This window comes from Panthera leo, chromosome A3 (assembly GCF_018350215.1).
Source record: "Panthera leo isolate Ple1 chromosome A3, P.leo_Ple1_pat1.1, whole genome shotgun sequence".
NCBI classification, from domain to species: Eukaryota; Metazoa; Chordata; class Mammalia; order Carnivora; family Felidae; genus Panthera; species Panthera leo.
Window position 1 is genome coordinate 22,796,976 of NC_056681.1, and position 22,368 is coordinate 22,819,343.

The 22,368-nt window shown below is 40.4% G+C and overlaps 1 protein-coding gene and 1 long non-coding RNA gene across 7 annotated transcripts in view; one reads left to right on the plus strand and one right to left on the minus strand.

The window, feature by feature from the left end:
• Positions 1 to 1,640, plus strand: part of LOC122215593 — a 49,190-nt gene extending 47,550 nt beyond the window's left edge. The window contains exon 3 of the long non-coding RNA XR_006200469.1: positions 1,130 to 1,640. This is a non-coding gene — a long non-coding RNA (uncharacterized LOC122215593). The remainder of the gene's footprint in view (positions 1 to 1,129) is intronic.
• The window catches only part of DLGAP4 (DLG associated protein 4), an 85,044-nt gene that overhangs the window by 2,071 nt on the left and 60,605 nt on the right, over positions 1 to 22,368 (minus strand). For all 6 annotated transcript variants that reach the window (XM_042931044.1, XM_042931039.1, XM_042931040.1 and 3 more), the window contains 2 exons: positions 1,589 to 1,680; positions 530 to 685 (listed from right to left, as the gene is read on the minus strand). In XM_042931044.1, the coding sequence (XP_042786978.1) occupies positions 530 to 685; positions 1,589 to 1,680 (248 nt within the window). The remainder of the gene's footprint in view (positions 1 to 529; positions 686 to 1,588; positions 1,681 to 22,368) is intronic.

Sequence of the window (22,368 nt, forward strand, 5' to 3'; positions counted from 1 at the left end):
TTCCCACCCTTGCATTGAACCATTGACAGCCTGAGTCACATGGCTGGAGATGGGCTTTAAGTTTAGAGCCTCTGACTCCCAGGCCACATTTCACATGCTTTTCTAGGGATCAGAACTCACAAGGGCCACAGTCCAATAACCACAGGGGTCACTGGGTGCCACAGTTTTACAGAAGGAAGCCTGTGCCTCCGGGAAGAGGCTGGCCCCAGGAGGACTGTTTTTCTGCCTCCAAAGTTCCAACAGCCACGTCTATGCTAGCGCTCTGGGCTGTGGCACGTGTCTCTTAGGAGCCCCATTTCTTAACATGCAGGGTGGGATGGCATGCTTCAGGGGGCGGCTTCCACTACACAGAGCGAGCGGCATGCTGGACGAGAGCCGAGCATGGACCCCGCGCACTGATGGACGTGAGCCCCCAGCTCAAAGACGACACACGGAGAAGGGAGCCAAGCAGCACTGACCGATGTGGGCAGCGTTATTGCCGACCAGGAATTTGTCCCTGGACTTCCCCTCCGCACTGCTCCATGCTCACCTTCCTCTTCTCGGGGGTTTCCACCAGCTGCCAGCTGTTGGCCTTGAGGTGGTAGAGTTCATCAAACTTCATGCTGATGTCCTCAATGGACAGCTGTAGCAGGTCCCAGAACCCTGCCAGGTCCTGGGCTGTTGGACGCGGGTTGGCTTCAGGGTTCTGTGGGGGAGGTGGGGATCAGTGGGGCAAACGAGGCAGAGGCCTGTCCTGCACCCCACCCCAAGTACCCCACCCCTGCCAGCCCTGGTTAGGGTCTCTTGAGGCCTAGTCGTGCTCTGCTGTTCTCACGGTCAGTATCTATATGAGGGAAGGAAGCCATTTCCTGCTCACTGCCAGATCTGATGGTGCAGATCTTTGAGAGAAAGAGTCCCATCATGAGAGCAGGCCCGGCACATACATGGGACTGAGGCCTCCGTGTTCCCAATGTGTGCCGGGCAGAAAACTGTTCTGTAAAAGAAGAAGTTCCTGGCCCTGGTCTTACAGTGAGGCAGGGAGAAGTCAGGATCACTGCCAGGTGGGTATGATTACAGAATCCGTGGGGTTCTCTGGGGACATATTCCTCATGGTGATTGCCCCAGCCAAGTAAGCCCCAAACCCTTGCAGGTCCGGAGACAAACACTCGCCACTGTCCTCCAGCCCTAGGAGCACACCACCCCTGGCCGTCTGGAGAGGCTTCCACAGGAAAAGCTACCCTCCTGAGAGATAAGATTGAAAGAAAAAGCAAACCACCAAGCCTCATGGTGGTATGTCTTTAGTTCTTACCCATCTTCTTAGAGGATGTTTAATATAAATAAATCAATGCTAAGAGATTTTTAAGTTTCATGTGGCTCTTTTCACAGAGGGTTCACTTTTCTATTTCAAGAAGTAGTAGAAATTTGGAAGGACCATCCCTGGCCCCTCCCTTGTGCTGGGCACGGACACTTGTCACCAGCACCTTCTCCATATTAGGGAGGAGGTCAGAGGCTTGGGGGTAGAGGAGGAGGGGGGGCTAATCCAGGTGGACAGCTGGCGGGCAGCCGGTGGCTGGCAGCCCTGCAGTGGAGGAGGAAGAACCACACTCACCAGGTTTTGCTCACAGAGGCCCCGGAACTGCTGGAATTTCTGGGACATCAGTAGCTGGGCACTGCCCACAGCACTGAGGACTTTCCCTAAAACTGAGAAAGAGAAGGTGGAGAAAGACTGAGCAGAGCACAGGGGTTGCTGGGGTAGAAGGCAGGATCAGGGTTGTTGCTCTTACTCCCCTCCCCACCACCTTAGGATATCAGTCATCATTTGGTGAATGCCATCTGGTCTTCATTTTATTCACACATGAAGCTCTCATGGCAAAAAAATGCAAGCAATACAGATAAAGCGAACCCCATCCCCTAGTTCCTAAGGATATTTTATGGCAATAAATTTGAAAACTGAGTTTAAATGGAAAAAATTTCCAGGAAAACATGAATTATCACAGAATCAAGAAACAGAAAATCTTGTTACACCAAAGCTGTTTTTAAAAAACTGAATAAGTTAAAAGTCTTCCCAGAAAAACGAACCAAGCTAAACTATGTAGTTTTACAGGTGTCATTTTACAAAACCTTCAAGGAACAGATAATCCTGGTGTTATATATTCAGACTGTTCCAGAGAGTAAATAAACACAGGAAACGACACCGCTAATTTCAGGAGCCCTAAGAACAGACAGGACATGCCAAAAATAGACTGCTTTTGTTCTGAACATAAAGGTAAAAGTCTTGAATAAAATATAAGCAAATAGAATCTTAACAGGAGAGTTAACCAGGACGTGTTCAGCCCAGGAATATAAGATTGATCTTTTAGTGTGACTTCTAGTTTTAAAGTTATGGCACAGGGGAGCCTGGATAGCTCAGTTGGTTAAGCGTCTGACTCATGATTTCAGCTCAGGTTCGTGAGTTTGAGCCTCGCACCGGGCTCTCTACTGACAGTGCAGAGCCTGCTTGGGATTCTTTCCCCTCCCTCCCCTACTCACTCTGTCTCTGAAAATAAACTTAAAAAAAAAAAAAAAAGTAAAAAAAATAAAGTTGTGGCCTAAAGAGAGCACTACTTCCCAACCCCCGCAGAATCACTGCAATGCAAAACAGAGTAAAGAGCAAACAGAAATCCAGCAGCGCTGGGTGTGAAGTAGGCTGCCTGCCCCACCTGTGATAGTAGCCCCAGGAGGAGGGCTGTAAGGATTGCAAGTCTAGATAAAGATGGCAGTTTTGAGAAGCCAGTAATCTCTTATTTGAAATTTAAAAAGGGGGTATGGACTGCGGCAAGAGCTTTCCCGAACCACCTGGTCCAGCACCAAGGGGTGGGGGGCTCTGCACTGTAAGCAGTTCGGTCACTGCCAGGGGAGAAGACAAGGCTGAAGATGGCACCCATCCCTGTGCCTTCGGAGCTCCTGCTGGTGTGGTCCCTCTCCCACGGTGATCTACTTACAGGAGCTCATTACGGAAGAATTTTGCCTCATTAGGAAAGCAGTGATTTAAAAGGAGCTGAACAGATATAGGAACAGCAAATGGCACATGAACATTCACCAGAAAGTTCTTGCTAGAAAACGATGAAAAGCTTGACATTTATCCATTGATATGTAAACCGGTAGCTGAAGGCAGGGATGGAGGTGCTCTGAAAAGAGATATAAGACAATGGAAGGAGATAAAACCTGAGGTCTGGACTAGTGCAAGAGAAAAATCAGGCCATCACAGAAACAAGGACCACTTGGGAAGCAGCACAAAGAATAAACCCTGCTGCCAGCCAGTCAGGACTAGGAGAGGGAACAGGAGCCAAAGGCTCCTGGTGCGAAACACTCAAACTGCTTGATGACAAAACGAGATGTCTTTTTAAATGAATAGCTAAGCTGCTGGGAATAAACTGAGCCACTCCCACCTCCCACTCAAGGCAGGTGGTAGAGACGTTTGGTCTACAGTAGAGTAGGAATAAAAGGGAAAGATTCTCCGGAGAATTCCCAACCATAAGACTGCACTTGGGTACTTCATTTTCTAAGAAATAAAAGAAGCAACTAAATATGAAAAAGAAGAGACTATTTACAAAGTGACTAAGAGCCATGGAAAAGAATGAGGGCCACAGTGTACATCTGTTAGCTCTGCCAGAAGGGAGCAGACGGAATGGAAGAGAAGACACATTCAAAGAGATTGTAATTTAGGATTTTCCAGAAATGGCTACTGACACCTGACAGAGTCAGGAAGCCAAATGAATCCCAAGCAAATTCACATTTATAGTAAAATGGAAGACATGGGGGGGGGGGGGGAGGGGGGGGAAGCAGCCAAAGGAATCTTTCTGCTAAAGAAATGAATTAAACAGCAAATTTCTTGACTATAACAATGGAAAATTATTGACTGAGTTTCTCTGGGTGCAGAAATTCTGTCATTCCAGAATGAGTGTGGATGGGAAAGAACAGTCTCTTCCACAGAGTGCTGGGAGAACTATCCACAAGCAAAAGAATGAAGTTGGACCCTTAAGAATGAATCTAAGAGCTAAACTATAAAACTCTTAGATAAAAACAGCATATCTTCATGACCTTGGATTGGGAAGTAGTTTAAGACACCAAAAGCACAGGCAACAAAAGATAAATTTGGCTTCACTAAAACTAAAAACTTTTATGCATCAAAGGATGCCATGAAGAAAGTGTGATGACAACCCAAAGAATGGGCAAATTACTTGCAAATTACATATCTAACAAAGTGCTAATATCCAGACAACATAAAGAACTCCTACAACTCAACAAAAAAGTAATCCAATTAAAAAGGAGCAAGACCTTGAATAGACAGTGTATCTTTCTCCAAAGATACACAAATGGTCACTAGCATCCTCAACATCATCAGTTATTAGGGAACTGCAAACCAAAACCGTAAGATACCACGATTATAAAACAAAAAACCAAAACCAAAACCCCGAAAAAACAAATGTTGGCAAAGATGTGGGGAGACTGGAACCCTTGTGCATTGCTGGTAGGAATGTGAACCAGCGCAGCTGCTGTGGTCTGGCTGTTTCTCAGAAAGTTAAACATCGAATTACCATATAACTAAAAAATCCCACTCGTAGGTATGTACCCCAAAGAACTGAAAACAGCCTTAAACAGATACCTGTATGCCAGTATTCACACAGCATTATTCACAGTAGTTAGAGGTGGAAGCAACCCAAGTAGATGAATGGATACTATGGTATATTTGTACAATGGAATATTAGCCATAAAAAGGAATGAAGTTCTGATATATAAACCTCATGTTTAAAGACAAACAAAAAGGGGCATGTGGGTGGCCCAGTTATTTGAGCGTTCGACTTGGTTTCGGCTCAGGTCATGATCTCTGCACTGACTGGTGTGGAGCTTGCCTGGGATCCTCTCTCTCCCTCTCTGCACCTCCCCTGCTTGCTTCCCTCCCTCTCTCTCTCTCTCTCAAAACAAATAAAATAGGGACACCTGGCTGACTCAGTTGGTGGACCATGTGATCCTTGATGTTGAGGTTGTGAGTTCAAGTCCCACAATGAGCACTGAGTTTACTTAAAAAACAAAAACATAAATGTCTAAGTAACCCACTGGTCAAAGAAATCGCAGTGGAAGTTGGAATATTACATATCCTAACTTGTTAGATATGGCTAACGTACTTAAAGGGAAATCCGTAGGCTTCAAAACAGATTTTTTAAAAGGACTGGGAAAAAAATGAGTTAAATATCCAATTTAAGACATTAATGAAGGAATAATACAATGAACCCAAAGAGAGGAGAAATTTAATAAAATAATAAGCTAACATATAATAAAGGCTTAATAAAATGAGCAAACCCTGCCAGATTGATCAAAATAAGAAGGAGATAGGTACAAATAAGAAGATCAGGAATGGAAAAAGAACTATATAATATAACCTAATAGAATAGATACATATTTTTAAAAAAGATTTTATTTTTAAGTAATCTCTAAACCCCAACATGGGGCTTGAACTCACAAGCCCAAGATCAAGAGTTGCACACTTTACCAACTGACCCAGCCAGCGGCCCCCGGAAAAAATATTTTTAAAAAGTTCTACAAAACAATGAAATAAAAGATAATTTTGTTCTTAAAGCATATGAATAGACAAATATCTAAAACTTATTTTATGAAGCTAAATAACCTTTGCACTAAAACTGGGCAAGCATAGAAAGGAAAATGACCAGCCAACTTTTCATGAACAAAGGCAAAATTATTAAGTCAGATATTAACAAATCAAGTCCAACAATGTACTAAAATGATAATATATCATTATTCAGCTTAGTTTATTCCGGTAATACAGACTGACCCAACATTAGAAAATTCTAATGACTTCTGATTCTGGCCATGAAAAACCAGTTAGTAGCAGACAAACTGAACCCTCCCACCAAGAACAAGTGAAAAAAAACGACGTAAAATACAAAAAACAAAAAACAAAACCCAGAAAATCTCAAGGCTTTAAAAAATTACCAAAGCAACCATAATCCGAGAGGTTAAGATCGCCCCAGTGAGAAGGGAAACAATATTCAGGCAACTCTGGTATCAAAATACTGCTTGCACCCTAAGGCATCTCCCAATTTATAAGCAGCACGAAGCTGAGAAGCTAAGAAGCCAAGAAGCCAAGCAGAAAGTGGAGGTTATGAGGCTGAGAAGCCGAGCAGAGCCTGAAGCAGTTTCATGAGGATAGGAAGATCAAAGTTGGAATTCAGAACTACCAAGGCAGACAAGACCTGAGGTCAAGGAAGGTGCATGAAGCTAGTACACAATGCTTCCAGCAATCTTAAGGTGTAAGAGAGACAAAAACTGGAGTTCAGGGTTTGCCAAGAAGGAGTGGCTTGAACATACCACAGGCTCTCTCTGGGATTCCCTGGAGAGTGCACACTAGAATGGGGATAAGTACAAATAGACTGTCTCAAAACACCTAGCTCTGAAACAGTTCAACTGGGTTAAGTTGGTTCGGCTTTACTCTGCCTTCAAGAAGCAAAAGTAAATCCTTTCTGGAAGAACAGAAAATCATCCTGAGCCAAGTTGTTTTCATATACAGTTTCTGGCACTGCCACCCCATAGCAGAGAAAGGACCAAATGCATACCAAAAGAGAAAACAGAAAAAAGAAAAAGACCTCCAGGGGATGTACATACTGGAGTTATTGGACAAGGGCTTTTCAATAACTAAATGTGTCCAAGGAAATATGTGACAAGATGAAGAACTTTGGCAGAGAACCAGAACCTATCACAAAGAATCAAATGGAAATTCTAGAATTAAGAAATACAGTAACTGAAATTAGGACTGCAAATAGGTGGGTTTAATAGATTAGTTACAGCTAAACTATAATCCAGCAGGAAGTATCCAGACTGAGGCCCTGAGGAGGAAAATGGAAAATACAGAAAAGAGAATGAAGAAACCTAAAACATGGCAGTCTAATGGATGTGTAACTGGCACTCACAGGACAGAAGAAATAAAATGAAACAGAAATTTGAGGAAATAATGGTCAAGACTTTTCCGAAACCAATGCAAGTTTTGAAAGCCGAAGATTCAAGAAACCCTATAAATACCAAGCTGGACAGACCACAAAGAAAACCACACCTAGGTGTCACAGTAAAACTGATAAAACTCCCAACATAAGGAGAAAATCTTAAAGGCAGACAGAAGAAAACAAAGGATTCTTCAAAGGAGTAGCAGGAAGACTGATAGATGACAAATAGAAAGGCTGGGAACCACAACAAAATCAGACACAAAAAGTACTGAAAGAAGATCAATACCAACCTACAATTCTTAGCAAAAATACTATTCAAAAAAAGGGGGACAATACATTTTAAGACAAATATTGCATTAAAATAAATACTGAGCAGAGTTCTTTGGGCTTTTGCTTTAGTTCTTTAGGAAGGAAAATGACCCTCCTAAGCAGAAGCACAGAAATAAAGGAGTGAAAGGGTCTGCTAAATAAATATTCATCGTAATGTTGATTGTATAAAACAGAAACAAAATCTTGCAGCAGTAAGACTATATATAGAACTATTATACTTCACAGCAATATTACATAAGTCAGGAAGGGAATAAAAGTGTTCTAAGGTCCTTGTATCATCTGTGAAGTGGTAAAGGTACTAATTAAGAGTAGTCTTTACAAAGTCAAGGATGCAGGTTGTAATCTTTAGAGAACTAAAAGAATAATAGACTAACATAAGAAAAGCGGAACTACTTAGTTAATCCAAAAAAAGTCAAGAAAGGAGAAAAATCTCTATGAAATTTACCACATTACTAAATTAAGAAAGCGTATTTAGATATGATCATCTAAATATAGCAGAGGCACCTGGGTGGCTCAGTCGGTTAAGTGTCCGGCTCTTGATTTCTGCTAAAGTCATGATCTCACAGTTCACAAGTTTGAGCCCCACGTTGGGCTGTGTGCTGACAGCACGGAGCCTGCTTGGGATTCTCTCTCTCTCTCCCTCTTTCTCTGCCACTCCCCTACTTGTGCTTACTCTCTCTCAAAATAAAACTTTAGAAATAAAAGATATAGTAAAAAAATTCCATTAAATTCAACAATTTTCTTAAACCAGAAAAAGAGTATTTACAGCAAACCTATGGTAAACATCATACTCAATGGTACAATGTGAAAAAGCAATTCCTTTTTTTGTTTTCTTTGAGTAGGCTCCACGCCCAACATGGGGCTTGAACTCAACACCCTGAGAGACCAAGAGCTGCATGCTCTAATAGATGGAGCCAGTCAAGAGCCCCTGAAAAAGGAATTCCTTATTTAAAATAATAAAAACATAACAAGGTTTCTAGATAAAAGATCACTATAAAGGTCAAGAGCATTTCATTAACAATAAAAAATACAGCTTATGTCCCTGCAAAATGACAATACGAATCTAACAAATCTTATGTAGGAAATACAAAATCTAATTGAAAACATTAAAGACCTATATAAATGGAGACACATAATCATGTTCTTGGATAGCAAAGACTTCATAAAGATGTCAATTTTCCCCCAAATTGATCTACATATTTAATGTAATTGCAATCAAAATCTCAACCTGGAATTTGAAAAGCTGATTCTAAAATTTATATGGGAGAGCAGAGAGCCTAGATTAGCCAACACACTCTTGAAGAATGGGAGCTTTTCCTTCCAGTGATCAAGATTCCTTGTACAGTTACAACAATGAAGAAAGTATGATTTGGGCCTAGAAATAATAGAATAGAAAGCTCAGAAACAGATCAACACATATGGGAAACCTGAAGTTTGTCAGAGCTGTACTGCATATTAACAGGATAAGGACATTTTATTTATTTTATTTTTAAAAAGCGCTTATTTATTTTGAGAGAGAGTGTGTGTGGGCAGTGAGGAGAGGCAGAGAGAGGGAGAGGGAGAGCGAGAGAGAGGAGAGAGAGAATCCAAAGCAGGCTTTGCTGTCAGCATGGAGCCCTCCCTACTCAGGGCTCTCAAACCATAAGATCATGTCCTGAGCCAAAATGAAGAGTTGGTTGCTTAACCAACTGAGCCACCCAGGTGCCCCTGGACAAACATTTTGATATATTATTATCCAAACAAAAAATTAACATAGAGTCTCATCTCACTCCAAGCAGACAAATCCATTCCAAGAGATCAAGGACTTAAATGGGGACAGGAAAAACTGTTACAAGAAAACAGTAAAATATCTTTTTTGGGTTGCCTGGCTGGCTTAGTAAGTGGAGCATGTGACTCTTGATCTCGGGGTTGTGAGTACAAGCCCCACGTTTGGTGTAACGATTACTTAAAAAAAAATACACACACACACACATATACACACGTGTGTGTGTGTGTGTGTGTGTGTGTGTGTGTGTGTGTGTATTGGGGCAGCTGGGTGGCCAGTCAGTTAAGTGTTTGACTTTTGATATTGGCTCAGGTCATGATCTCATGGTTGTGAGATTGAGCACCAAGTCAGGCTCTGTGCTGAGCATAGAGCCTGCTTCAGATTCTCTCTCTCCTCCTCTTTACGCCCCTCCCCTCCCCTCAAATAAATTTAACAACTTCATTCATTCATTCATTCATTCATTTAAAGTGTTTATTTAAGCAATCTCTATACCCAACATGGGGCTTGAACTCCTGAGATCAAGAGTTGCATGCTCCACCGACTGAGCCAGCTGGGCACCCCAAGAAAACAGTAAAATGTTTTTTTGACTTTTGGGGAAGAATGGATTTCTTAAGATACCAAAAAGCACAAACCATAAAAGAAAAGAGTAACAAATTTACATTAAAATTAATATCTGTTTACTTAGAAGATACCATAAAGAAAGTGAAAAGACAGGTCACAAACTGGGAGACGATATCTACCAAATATAAAACTGACAAAAGTTCCAGAATCCAGATACATAAAGATCACCTATGAGGCAGTAAGAAAAAGACAACTTAATAGGAAAACAGGGAAAAAATGTGAGCAGGAATTTCATAGAGGAAGACACCATGAATGATTAATATGTGGAAAGATGCTCAATGCCATTAGTAACCAATGAAATGCAAATTATAACCACTATTTGATTGATATTTGTAGACGGAAAATAACCTCATATACTAAATGTAAGCAAAGATGTAGAGCACTGGGTACTTCAACACAGTGCTGAGGAAATAATAAATTGGTATAATCACTTTGGAATATAATTTAGCACTTCTTGTAAATCTGAACACATGTGTACGCTATGAACCAAGGGTACTTGGTATACTTGGCATACGGGTACATCCAGTATATATCCTAGAGAACTCTTGTTTATGTATACCGAGAGACATGGTCAAAACTGTTCCTAATAATCCATAGCTTACTTCATACTTAATAGTATAAGACTGAATAATTTCACACTAAGATCAGGAATGAGACAAAAACAAGGTGCCCCACTCTTGCCATTTGTATTCAACTTTATATTGAAGCCAGGGCCATTAGGCCATAAACAAAAATAAAAGAAACCAGATTGGAAAGAAATAAAACTATCCCTATTTTCAGATGAAATTATCCTGTATATAAGAAATCCTAAGGAATCCCCCCCAACATTTAGTAAGGTTGTAGCATACAAGATCAATATAAAAAAAATCTATTGTATTTGTATACATTAATAAGATAAACAATCTGAAAAGTTAAGAAAACAATACAATAGCGTCAAAAGAATAAAAGGAATATGTGTAGCAAGAGTTATTTAAGATTTGTACACTGAGACCTACAAAATATTATGGAAAGAAAGTTTTAAAAACCTAAGTAAATGATAAGATATCCCACGTTCATGGATGGGAGGACTTAATATTAAGATGGCAATACTCCCCAAATTGAATTGCAGATTTAACACAATTCCTATCAAAATAAAATCCCAGCTGTTTTTGCAGAAATTGACAAGCTGACCCTAAAATTCATGGAAATGCAAGATCAAAGTACATACTTTGAAAGAACTTCCATTGGTGAGAACCTGAGAGTGGGCCATAAACTTCTTTTATTTGTATTTTTATTTGAAGAACAAAGTTGGAAGACTCACACTTCCCAATTTCAAAACTTATTTCACAGCTATAGTAATCATGACAGTGTGGTACTGGCATAAGTATACACATGTGCATCAGTGCAATGGGATAGAAGTGAGAATTTGGGTATAAATTCTTACCCTTATGGTCAGTTGATTTTTGACAAGGGTGGCGAGAACCATTCAATGAGGAAAGAACAGTCTAACAAATGGTACTAGGACAACTGGATATCCAAATGTCAAAGATTGAAAGTAAACCCATACACCTCACACTATACTCAAAACTTAACTCACAGACATAAATGTAATGGCTAAAACTATAAAACTCTTACAAGGAAATAGAAGTAAATCTTCATGACCCTGGATTGGGTAATGGTTTCTTTTTTTTTTTTTTTAAGTTTATTTATTTGAGGGGGGAGGGGGGAGAGGGGGGGAGAGAGAGAGAGAGAGAGAGAGAGAGGGAGAGAGAGAACACACAAGTTGGGGAGGGGTAGAGAGAGAGAGAGAGGAAGGGATAGAATCCCAAGCAAACTCTGCACCAACATGGGTCTTGAACTCACAAATCAAACTCACAAACTGTGAGATCATGACCTGAGCCAAAACCAAGAGTTGGATGTTTAATAGACTGAGCCACCCAGGCACCCCTAGGCAATGGTTTCTTAGACCTAACACCAAAATCACAAACTACCAAAGAAAAAAAGTAACTGGACTTCACTAAAATTAAACTTTTGAGTTTCAAAGAATACCTAACAGCCAAAACGTACAGAAAACTGACAAATGGTAAGAAAAATATAGCCATAGAATGGAATTTTACTCCGCAATTAAAAGGAACAAAATACTGGGGTGCCTGGGGCACTCGGTCGAGCATCCAACTTTGGCTCAGGTCATGATCTCACAGTTTGTGGGTTTGAGCCTTGAGTTGGGCTTTGTGCAGACAGCCAGGAGCCTGCTTCATATTCTGTCTCCCTCCCTCTCTGCCCCTCCCCTGCTCGTGCTCTCTTTTTCAAAAATAAACATTTAAAAAAAAGGAACAAAATACTAATTCATATTACAACATGGATAAACCTCAAAAATATGCAAAATGAAAGAAGCCAGACACCAAAGACCACATATAATTTGTGTGATTCCATTTATATGAAATGTCTAGAATAGGCATAGAGAAGAAAGCAGATTAGTGTTTGTCTAGGTCTGGGGTGGGGAGGGGCAGGGGGAGGAATGATGGCTAAATGGGTACAAGGTTTCTTTTTGGCGATGAAATGCTCTAAAATTAGGTATCAGTGACGGTTGCACACCTCTGTGAATATACTAAAAACTACTGAATTGTATAATTTTTTAATGTTTGTTTATTTTTGAGAGAGAGACAGTACGAGTGGGGGAGGGGCAGAAAGAGAGAGAGAGAGAGAGAGAGAGAGAGAGAGAGAGAGAGAGAAAGATCCAGAATGTTGTCAGCACAGAGTCTGATGCGGGGTCCGAACTCATGGAACCCGAGATCATGGCCTGAGCCGAAGATAGGAGAGAGAGAATCCCAAGCAGGCTCCATGCTGTCAGTGTAGAGCCCCATGCAGGGGCTTGATCTCATGAACCCTGAGATCATGACCTGAGCCAAAATGGAGTCGGCAGCTTAACTGAGCCACCCAGGCACCCCTACTATCTCAGACATTCTTGAACTCGAGTGATATAAATAGTCTTGTTCAAACCATTTTGTTTTTCTTTTTAAATGTTCTGTAAGCAAACCTAATACCAATTAATACAGCCTAAATACTAGGAAAGAGAAGCAGGAGAGGGGTGTGTTAATCCAAAAGAAGGCAAGAGAAGAGAGAAATAAAAAGAAACCTCAAAAAAGTAGAATAAATCCACAATATAACATGATAGGAATAACCCAATCATATAGAAATCCCATTGTAAATGGACTACATTTTCTACTTCTGAAATTAACAAACAACAAAACTCAAAATCCAGACATATGCTGATTATAGGAGACATGATTATGATTGTAAGGTCAGTGAAAGAAAGGTTGAAGTAAAAGCACGGAAAGAGGTGTTACACCAGACAGGCCCTAACCAAAGGAAAGCTGTATAGCAATACAATACAGAAGACCTTAAGGCAAAACGCAATATACACCTAGAAAAAGAGTGGATCCCTAACCCTTCATCAGGAATATCACAATTCTAAGCTCAGTTTCCCCTGTGACAGCTCCCCTTAAACCCTCCCTAGAACTAGCTATTCTCCACTTGGGCACTGATTCAGTTCTTTCTCACCTCCCTATGAATATCACCCCAACGGTTGTCCCCTTTCTCTCCTGCATAATGTATTTCCTCTTTCCTGCAAGGTCATTCTCAACAACATATAAACAGGCTTACATCACTCCATTTAAAAACAAAGGAAAAACCACCCCCCCCCCCAACCCTCTCTTGACCCTATATCCCTCTGTTTCTGTTTCTTGTACAGAAAAAGTCATCAATACTTTTTCTCTCTTTGTCTCTACTTGCTGTCTCCAGTTACTACTGTTTCCTCTTAATCCCTCTCTAGTCAGGCTGCCCCTCACCCCCACCCCCTTCCACCAGAACAGGTCCCTTCTTCAAGGCCTCCAGCAAGCAACCTTACGTTTCTAGGGGCACCTGGGTGGCTCAGTCGGTTAAGCATCCAACTTCACCTTGGATCATGATCTCATGGTTTGTGGATTCGAGCCCTGCATCGGGCTCTGTGTTGACAGCTCAGAGCCTGAAGCCTCCTTTGGATTCTGTGTCTCCCCCTCTCTTTGCCTCTCCCCCATTCGTGCTGTCTCTGTCTCTCACAAATAAACTTAAAAAAAATTTTAAAAACCTTACATATCTAGATCTGATCTGCTATGCTCATCAGCAGCATGTGACACAACAGTCTCTCTTCTTGAAAACCACTCAGTTGGGTTCCAGTCGCCTTCTCTCCCAACTTACTGGTCACTCCTTTCCCACCATTCAGAGTGTTCGTGTCTCTACCCCTTTTCTGATCTGAGCCTATATGCTGCAGACTCCCAGTGTAATCTTCAGGACCGGCCTTCCCAGCTCCTGCATCCCGCTGCCTGCTTGACATCCCCACTCTGATAGCTGGTAACGTGCGTCGCATTCAACATGCTCGAGATGGAACTCCTGACTCCAGATATTTGCACCGGTCTTCCCTAGCCCAACTCCATCCTTTTCGTCACCCAGATCCTGAACCGGTTTTGACTTGTTTTACTCCTATTCCATACCCAATCTGTCAGGAAATCCTGCTCTACCTTCCAACTGTATCCAGAATCTGCCCCCTTCCTCAGAAGCGCTCAATGGCAACCACCATCTCATCTTACCTAAGTTATGGTTACATCCTTCGAATTCTCCCACCCTTTTTTTTTTTAATGTTTATTGTTGAGAGACCAAGCATGAGCAGGAGAGGGGCAGAAAGAGACGGAGACACAGGATCCGAAGCAGGTTCCAGGCTCTGAGCTGTCCGTACAGAGCCTGACGCAGGGCTTGAACTCATGAGCCGTTATCTATTTGGTTATTTTCTGTCTCTCTCCATGAGAATGTAAGCTCCACGAGGGCAGGGGCTTTGTTTTGTTCACTTCTTTCTCCCCAGAAGCTAGAAGAGTGCCTTGTATATGGCAGGTACCCCGTAAATATTCACTGAATGGATGTCAGGACCAGGGGAGGGCGTGCTGCTGTCTTCCTACTATTCCACAGTGTCCTGATGCCTGCAGTTACACAAGAGATGCTGGAGGCACGGTAAAATTAGACACGAAATTGTCATTATAGTGAATGTTATTTATGATGCAAATCTAAAGAGAACAGAGTTATACAAGGTTGCTGCACATGAGATCAATGTACAGATCTCCAAATAAGTAATCAGAATATGCAAAATAGAATTCATTTTACTATCAAAACACAAACTAGATAGTATCAAGAAAGAAACCTGAGAAAAATATGTAAAACCTTCATGAAGAAATTCATCAAACTTGAATAGAAGGATATAAAAGGGAGATCTGAATAAACAGAATTAAGCTTTATTCATAGCTAAGAAGACTCAGTATTTTACAGGTATCAAGTTTTCCCAAATTCATATATAAATTCTATTTCTAGTCAATGCCCCAGCAAAATTTTTCCACGGAGTTTATTGAAATAAACTCATTCCAAAATTAGTACTGAAAGAATGAAGAGGTATGTAAATTTTTTATTTCTGAACAAACACAATAAGGAAGAGGGATTCATTCTACCAGATACTGAGGAATGTTCAAAAGCTATGGCAATTAACAGTTGTATTAATGCAACAATAGACAAAATAGCAGAACAGAATACAGCCCAGAAACATACCCCTGTTGAGGTAAAATTTCACAGAGGTTGTGATTGAAAAGTATCACTAATCAGTGAAAAAAGTAATGATTTCGATAATCATGGTGTTATGACAACTGGCTTTCCATATGAAAAAAATGAAATTATAGAATACACAGATAGAAGCTGCAGACAGATTAAACACCTAAATATGAAAAACACAAAATTTGATACCATGAAAAAATCTCTATGCCATTGGAACACAGAAGGTATTTTTTTTTTTTATGTTTATTTGATTTTTGAGAAAGAGTGCGAGCAGGAGAGGGGCAGAGAGAGAGTGGGACAGAGGATCTGAAGCAGGCTCCACGCTGACAACAGCAAGCCAGATGTGGGACTTGAACTCACGAACCAGGAAATCATGACCTGAGCTGAAGTCAGACACTTCAATGGACTGAGCCACCGAGGCGCCCTGGAACACAGAAAGTGTTCTTAAGAATCAAAGGTGCAGGGGTGCCTAGGTGGCTCAGTCGGTTAAGCATCCAACTCTTGATTTCAGCTCATGTGATAATCTCATGGTTTGTGAGATCGAGCGCCGCATTAGGCTCCCTGCTGACAGTGCAGAGCCTGCTTAGGATTCTCTCTTTCTCTCTCTCTCTGCCCCTCCCTTGCATGCGTGGGCTCTCTCTCTTTCCTTAAAAGTAAATAAACTTAAAAATCTGTATTACTAAAACAAACAAAAAAAACTCATGAAAGATCTCAAATCAACAATCTAACTTTACAACTTAAGGAGCTAGAAAAGAATTAAATCCAAAGCCAACAGAAAGAAGGAAACAAAGATTAGAGGGGAGAGAGAATAGAAAAACAATAGAGAAAAATTAAGGAACAAAAAGATCAACAAAACTGACCAAAGTTTAGCTAGAGGGACTAAGAGAAAAAGACTCAAATACTAAAATCAGAAATGGAAGTACAGGCATTACTACCAAATCTATGGAAATAAAAAGATTGTAAGAGTTCTAGAACAGTCACACACCAACAAACTTGATAACCTACATGAAATGGACAAATTCCTACAAACATAAAACCTGCCAAGACTAAATCCTGACAAAATAGAAAATCTGAGTCGATCTTTATCTAGTAAGGAGACTGAATCAGTACTCAATCAGTATTCAAAATCTCCCAACAAAGAAAAGGAGGAAACACTTCCTAACTCATTCTGTGAAGCCTCATTATGCTGAATCCAAAGCCAGACTGACATTACAAGAAAACTATAGACCAATATCCCTTATGAACATCAACACAAAAAAACCTTAACAAAATACTAGCAAATACAATTCAGTGGCATGTTAAAAGGATTATATATCATGAACAAGTGGGGTTTATTCCTGGAATGCAAGGATGATTCAACATGAAAACTGATCAATGTGCTACTATGCTGCATCAACAGAATGAAGAAAAACAACTACGTGATCATCTCAATTGATGCAGAAAAAGCACTTGACAGAATTCAACACCTTTCCATAAGAAAAACTCAAGTAACTAGGAATAGAAGGAAACTACCTTAACTAATAAAAGCCATCTATGAAAAACCCACAGTGAACATCATACTCAATGATGAAAGACTGAAAGTGTTTCCTCTAAGATCAGAGATGAGGCAAGGATGCTCACTTCTATTCAACAGTACTGGAGGGGCACCTGCATCGCTCAGTCAGTTAAGCGTCTGACTCCTGATTTCAGTTCAGGTCTTGATCCCAGGGTCATGGAATTGAGCTCCGAGTCAGGCTCCACACTGAGCATGGAGCCTGCTTAAGATTCTCTCTCCCTCTTTCTCCCTCTCCCCCCACTGCCCCGCCACTCTGCCCCACTTCCCTGCTTGCCCTTTCATTCTCTCTCTCTAAAATTGAAAACCAACAAAAAACAGTATTCGAAGTTCTAGCCAGAGAAGTTAGGCAAGAAAATGAAAAGACCTCTACATTGGAAAGGAAGAGGTAAAATTATCTCTGCTTACAGAATGATATTCTATGTAAAAAACCCTAAAGATTACACACATACACAACTAGAAGTAATAAATCAGCAAAATAGCAGGATACAAAGCGAAAAAAAATCAGTTGCATTTCTATATGCTAACAACGAATAAGATGAAAGAAAAATTACAAAAACAATTCCATTTACAATAGCATCAAAAAGAATAAAATAAATAACTGACCAACGAGCTGAAAGACTTGTACAATGGAAACTACAAAACACTGCTAAAAGAAATCAAAGAAGACATAATAAACAAAAACACATCCCCTATTGGTAGATTGAAGACAATGTTGTTAAAATGTCAATACTATCCAAAACCATTTACAGATTCAATACAGTCCCTTTCAAAAATCCCAATTATGTTTTTTTGTTTGTTTTTTAGATGGAACAGAAAAACCCATCCTAAAATTCATATGGAATTCAGGGGACCCAAATATGCAAAACAATCTTGAAAAAGAACAAAATGGAAGGACTCCTACTTCTTGATTTCAAAACCTACTACAAAGCCACAGAGATTAAAACAGTGGTATTGGCATAAAGACAGACCTATAGTCAATGGAATAAAATAGACAGCTTTGATATAAACGCTTGCATATAAGATCAAAAGATTTTCGACGAGAGTACCAGGACAAAGGGGGAAAGGACAGTCCTTTCAACAGATGGTGCTGGGAAAACTGGCTATCCACATGGAAAAGTACCTAATACCATATGCAAAAATTAACTCAAAATGGATCAAGGAACTAAATGTAAGACCTTTTTTCAACAGAAAAATTCTTAAAAGAAAAAACAGCACAAAAGCTTCAGGAAATTGGATTTGCAGTGATTTCTTGGCTCTGACATGAAAGGCACATGTAACAAAAGAAAAAACAAACTGGATTTCATAAAAACTTAAAATTTTGTGCATTAAAAGTCATTATCCATAGAGTAAAAAAAAGAGAACCCACAGAAGGGGATAAAATACTTGCAAATGATACATCTGGGTAAAGAATTAATACTTAGAATATATAGGGGCCCCTGGGTGGCTCAGTCGGTTAAGCATCTGACTCTCAGTTTTGGCTCAGGTCATGATATCAGGTTTGTGAGTTCAAGCCCTGCGTCAGGATCTGTGCTGACAGCTCAGAGCCTGGAGCCTGCTTCGGATTCTGTGTCTCCTCCTCTCTCTGCCCCTCCCATGCTCACTCTCTGTTTCTCTCTCTCAATAATAAGTAAACATTTAAAAAAATGTAAAAAAAAAAATGGGCAAAGGACTTCAATGGACATTTCTCCAAAGAAGATAGGTGAATGGCCAATAAGCGCATAAAGAAATGCTCAAAATCACTAATCATTAAGGAAATGCAAGTCAAAACTATAATAAGATACCACCTCACACCCATTAGGATGGCTATGATAAAAAAAAAACAGGAAATAGCAAGTGTTGGCAAGGATGTGGAGAAATTCGAACACTTGAGCACTGCTGGTGGGAATGTAAAATGATACAGTGACTATGAAAAATTAAAAATAGAATTACCATATGATCCAGCAACTCTACTTCTGGGTATATATTCAAAAGAACTGAAAGGCAAGGACTTGAAGAGGTATTTGGACACCCATGTTCACAGCGGAATTCATTCCTCACAGTAGCTGAAACATGGAAGCAATCCAAATATCTACTGATGGATGAATGCATAAGCGAAATGTGGCGTATGCATAATGGAGTATTGTTCGGTCATAAAAAGGAATGATGTTCTGAGATATGCTATAACATGGATGAACTCTGGGGACATTAATGCTAAGTGAAACAAACCAATCAAAAAAGATAAATACTGTGTGATTCCACTTTTATGAGGTGCTTAGAGTATTCGGAACATAAAGACAAAGTATAATAATGGTTGCCCGAGACTTGAGGGGGAAGGGAGAATAAGGAGTTATTATCGTTCAATGGGTAAAAACTGAAACGTTTTGCAAGATAAAAAGCGTTACAGGGATGGATGGTGGTGATGGCTGTACAACACTATGAATGTATTTAATAACACTGAAGTGTGCATTTATTTTTAAAAAATTATTTATTTTGGGGGGGGGAAGAGAGAGAGAGAGAGAGATAGAGAGAGAGAGAGAGAGAGAGAGAGAGAGAGAGAGAACCCTAAGCAGGCTCCACACTATCAGTGCAGAGCCTGTTGTGGGGCTCAAACTCATGAACCGTGAGATTATGACCAGAGCAGAAACCAAGAGTTTGACACTTAGCCGACTGAGCCACCCAGATGCTGCTATTTATTATTATTATTATTTTTTATGATTTTATTTTTAAATAAGCTGCATCCCCAATGTAGGGTTTGAACTCACAACCCTGAGATCACAAGTCAGCACTGCTCCACCAAGTGAGCCAGCCAGGTGCTCTTGAACTGTACATTTAAAAATGGTTAATGAGGGGTGCCTGGGTGGCTCAGTCGGTTAAGCGTCTTCAGCTCAGATCATGATCTCACAGTTCATGAGTTCGAGCTCCGCATTGGGCTCTTGTGGACTGTCTGGAGCCTGGAGCCTGCTTCAGATTCTGTGTCTCCTTCCTTCTCTTCCCCTCCCCTGCTTGTGCATTGTCATCTCTCTCAAAAATAAACAAACATTTAAAAACATAAAAAAATAAATAAAATAAAAATGGCTAATGAATAAATAAATTCTATTCCTGAAACTAATATTACACTACATGTTAACTAACTAGAATTTAAATAAAAACTTGAAACATTGAAAAAAATAATAAAAGAATATAAACGATTAAGGTCGTAAATGTTATATGTATGAAAGAAAATATTGCCTCTTAGAGAAACCAGATTTGTCTCTGAAGAAGGACTGCAGAGAAAGAGTACTAACATTTCAAGGTCTTCCCCTAAGGAAAGAGCCAGCTGGTCACCCAGTCACCCTCTACAGCACAATGTCCTTAAACTCAGATGGACAATGAGACCACTTTATTGTAAGCAGTACCTGTCACTTTGTCACCAATAGAAATCACAGATAATTTCATATCACATTATAGCTGTCACAGTTATCTTGAAATAATGTTTCCTGTCATCATTACTTTGAAACTCTAATAATTAGACTCACTGCTACATTGTTATTTAATGCCTTAAGAAAGAAGTACACATTTTGATGACTATATTAATGTAATTGGCTTCCTTTATTATTTGATGTAATTTTTACTGTATGTTATTTAAAACCAATTTTCTTAGGTGTCCATAGAAGCCTACCTTTCAACAAGCCCTGCCCAGGCAGAGCTGCCAGTTAGTTTCTCAGCGCTTCCATCTTCTTATCCTAATTTTAATTTTTATTAAATTAATATATATTCATACCTTTAAAAATAAGTAGGGATACCTGGGTGGCTCAGTCAGTTAGGGGTCTGACTTTGGCTTAGGTCATGATCTCGTGGTCTGTGAGTTCAAGCCCCACATCAGGCTCTGTGCTGACAGCTCAGAGAATGAGCCTGCTTCAGATTCTGTGTCCCCTGTGCCCACCCCACTAGCACTCTGTCATTCTCTCTCTCAAAAATAAACATTTGGCACAAAAACAGACACTCAGATCAATGGAACAGAATAGAAAACCCAGAAATGGACCCACAAACATATGGCCAACTAATCTTTGACAAAGCAGGAAAGAGTATCCAACGGAATAAAGACAGTCTCTTCAGCAAGTGGTGCTGAGAAGACTGGACAGCGACATGTAGAAAAATGAACCTGGACCACTTTCTTACACCATACACAAAAATAAACTCAAAAGGGATGAAAGACCTCAATGTAAGACAGGAAGCCATCAAAATCCTTGAGGAGAAAGCAGGCAAAAACCTCTTTGATCTTGGCCACAGCAACTTCTTACTCAACACGTCTCCAGAGGAAAGGGAAACAAAAGCAAAAATGAACTATTGGGACCTCATCAAAATAAAAAGCTTCTGCATAGCAAAGGAAACAATCAGCAAAACTAAAAGGCAACCGACGGAATGGGAAAAGATACTTGCAAACAACATATCAGATAAAGGGTTAGTATCCAAAAATCTATAAAGAACTTATCAAACTCAACACCCAAAAAACAAATAATCCAGTGAAGAAATGGGCAAAAGGCATGAAGAGACACTTCTCCAAAGATGACATCCAGATGGCGAACAGACACATGAAAAAATGCTCCACATCACTTATCATCCAGGAAATACAAATCAAAACCACAATGAGATACCACCTTACACCTGTCAGAATGGCTAACATTAACAACTCGGGCAACAATAGATGTTGCCGAGGATGTGGAGAGAGAGGATCTCTTTTGCACTGCTGGTACAGCCACCATGGAAAAGTCTGGAGGTTCCTCAAAAAATTAAAAACAGAACTACCCTATGACCCAGCAATTGCACTACTAGGTATTTATCCAAGTGATACAGGTATGCTGTTTTGAAGGGGCACATGCACCCCAATGTTTACAGCAGCACTATCAACAATAGTCAAAGCATGGAAAGAGTCCAAATGTCCATCGATGGATGAATGGATAAAGAAGATGTGGTGTATGTCTATATATACACATACATACAATGGAGGATTACTCGGCAATCAAAAAGAATGAAATCATGGGGCGCCTGGGTAGCTCGGTCGGTTGAGCGTCTGACTTCGGCTCAGGTCACGATCTCGCGGTCCGTGAGTTCGAGCCCCGCATCGGGCTCTGTGCTGACCATTTGCTCAGAGCCTGGAGCCTGTTTCGGATTCTGTGTCTCCCTCTCTCTGACCCTCCCCCGTTCATGCTCTGTCTCTCTCTGTCTCAAAAATAAATAAATGTTAAAAAAAAAAAAATTAAAAAAAAAAAAAGAATGAAATCTTGCCATTTGCAACTATGTGGATGGAACTAGAGGGTATTATGCTAAGCAAAATTAGTCAGTCAGAGAAAGACAAACATCATATGACTTCGCTCATATGAGGACTTTAAGACACAGAACAGATGAACACAAGGGAAGGGAAGCAAAAGTAATATAAAAACAGGGAGGGGGACAAAACATAAGAGACTCTTAAATATGGAGAACAAACAGAGGGTTACTGGAGGGATTGTGGGAGGGGGGGATGGCTAAATGGGTAAGGGGCATTAAGGAATCTACTC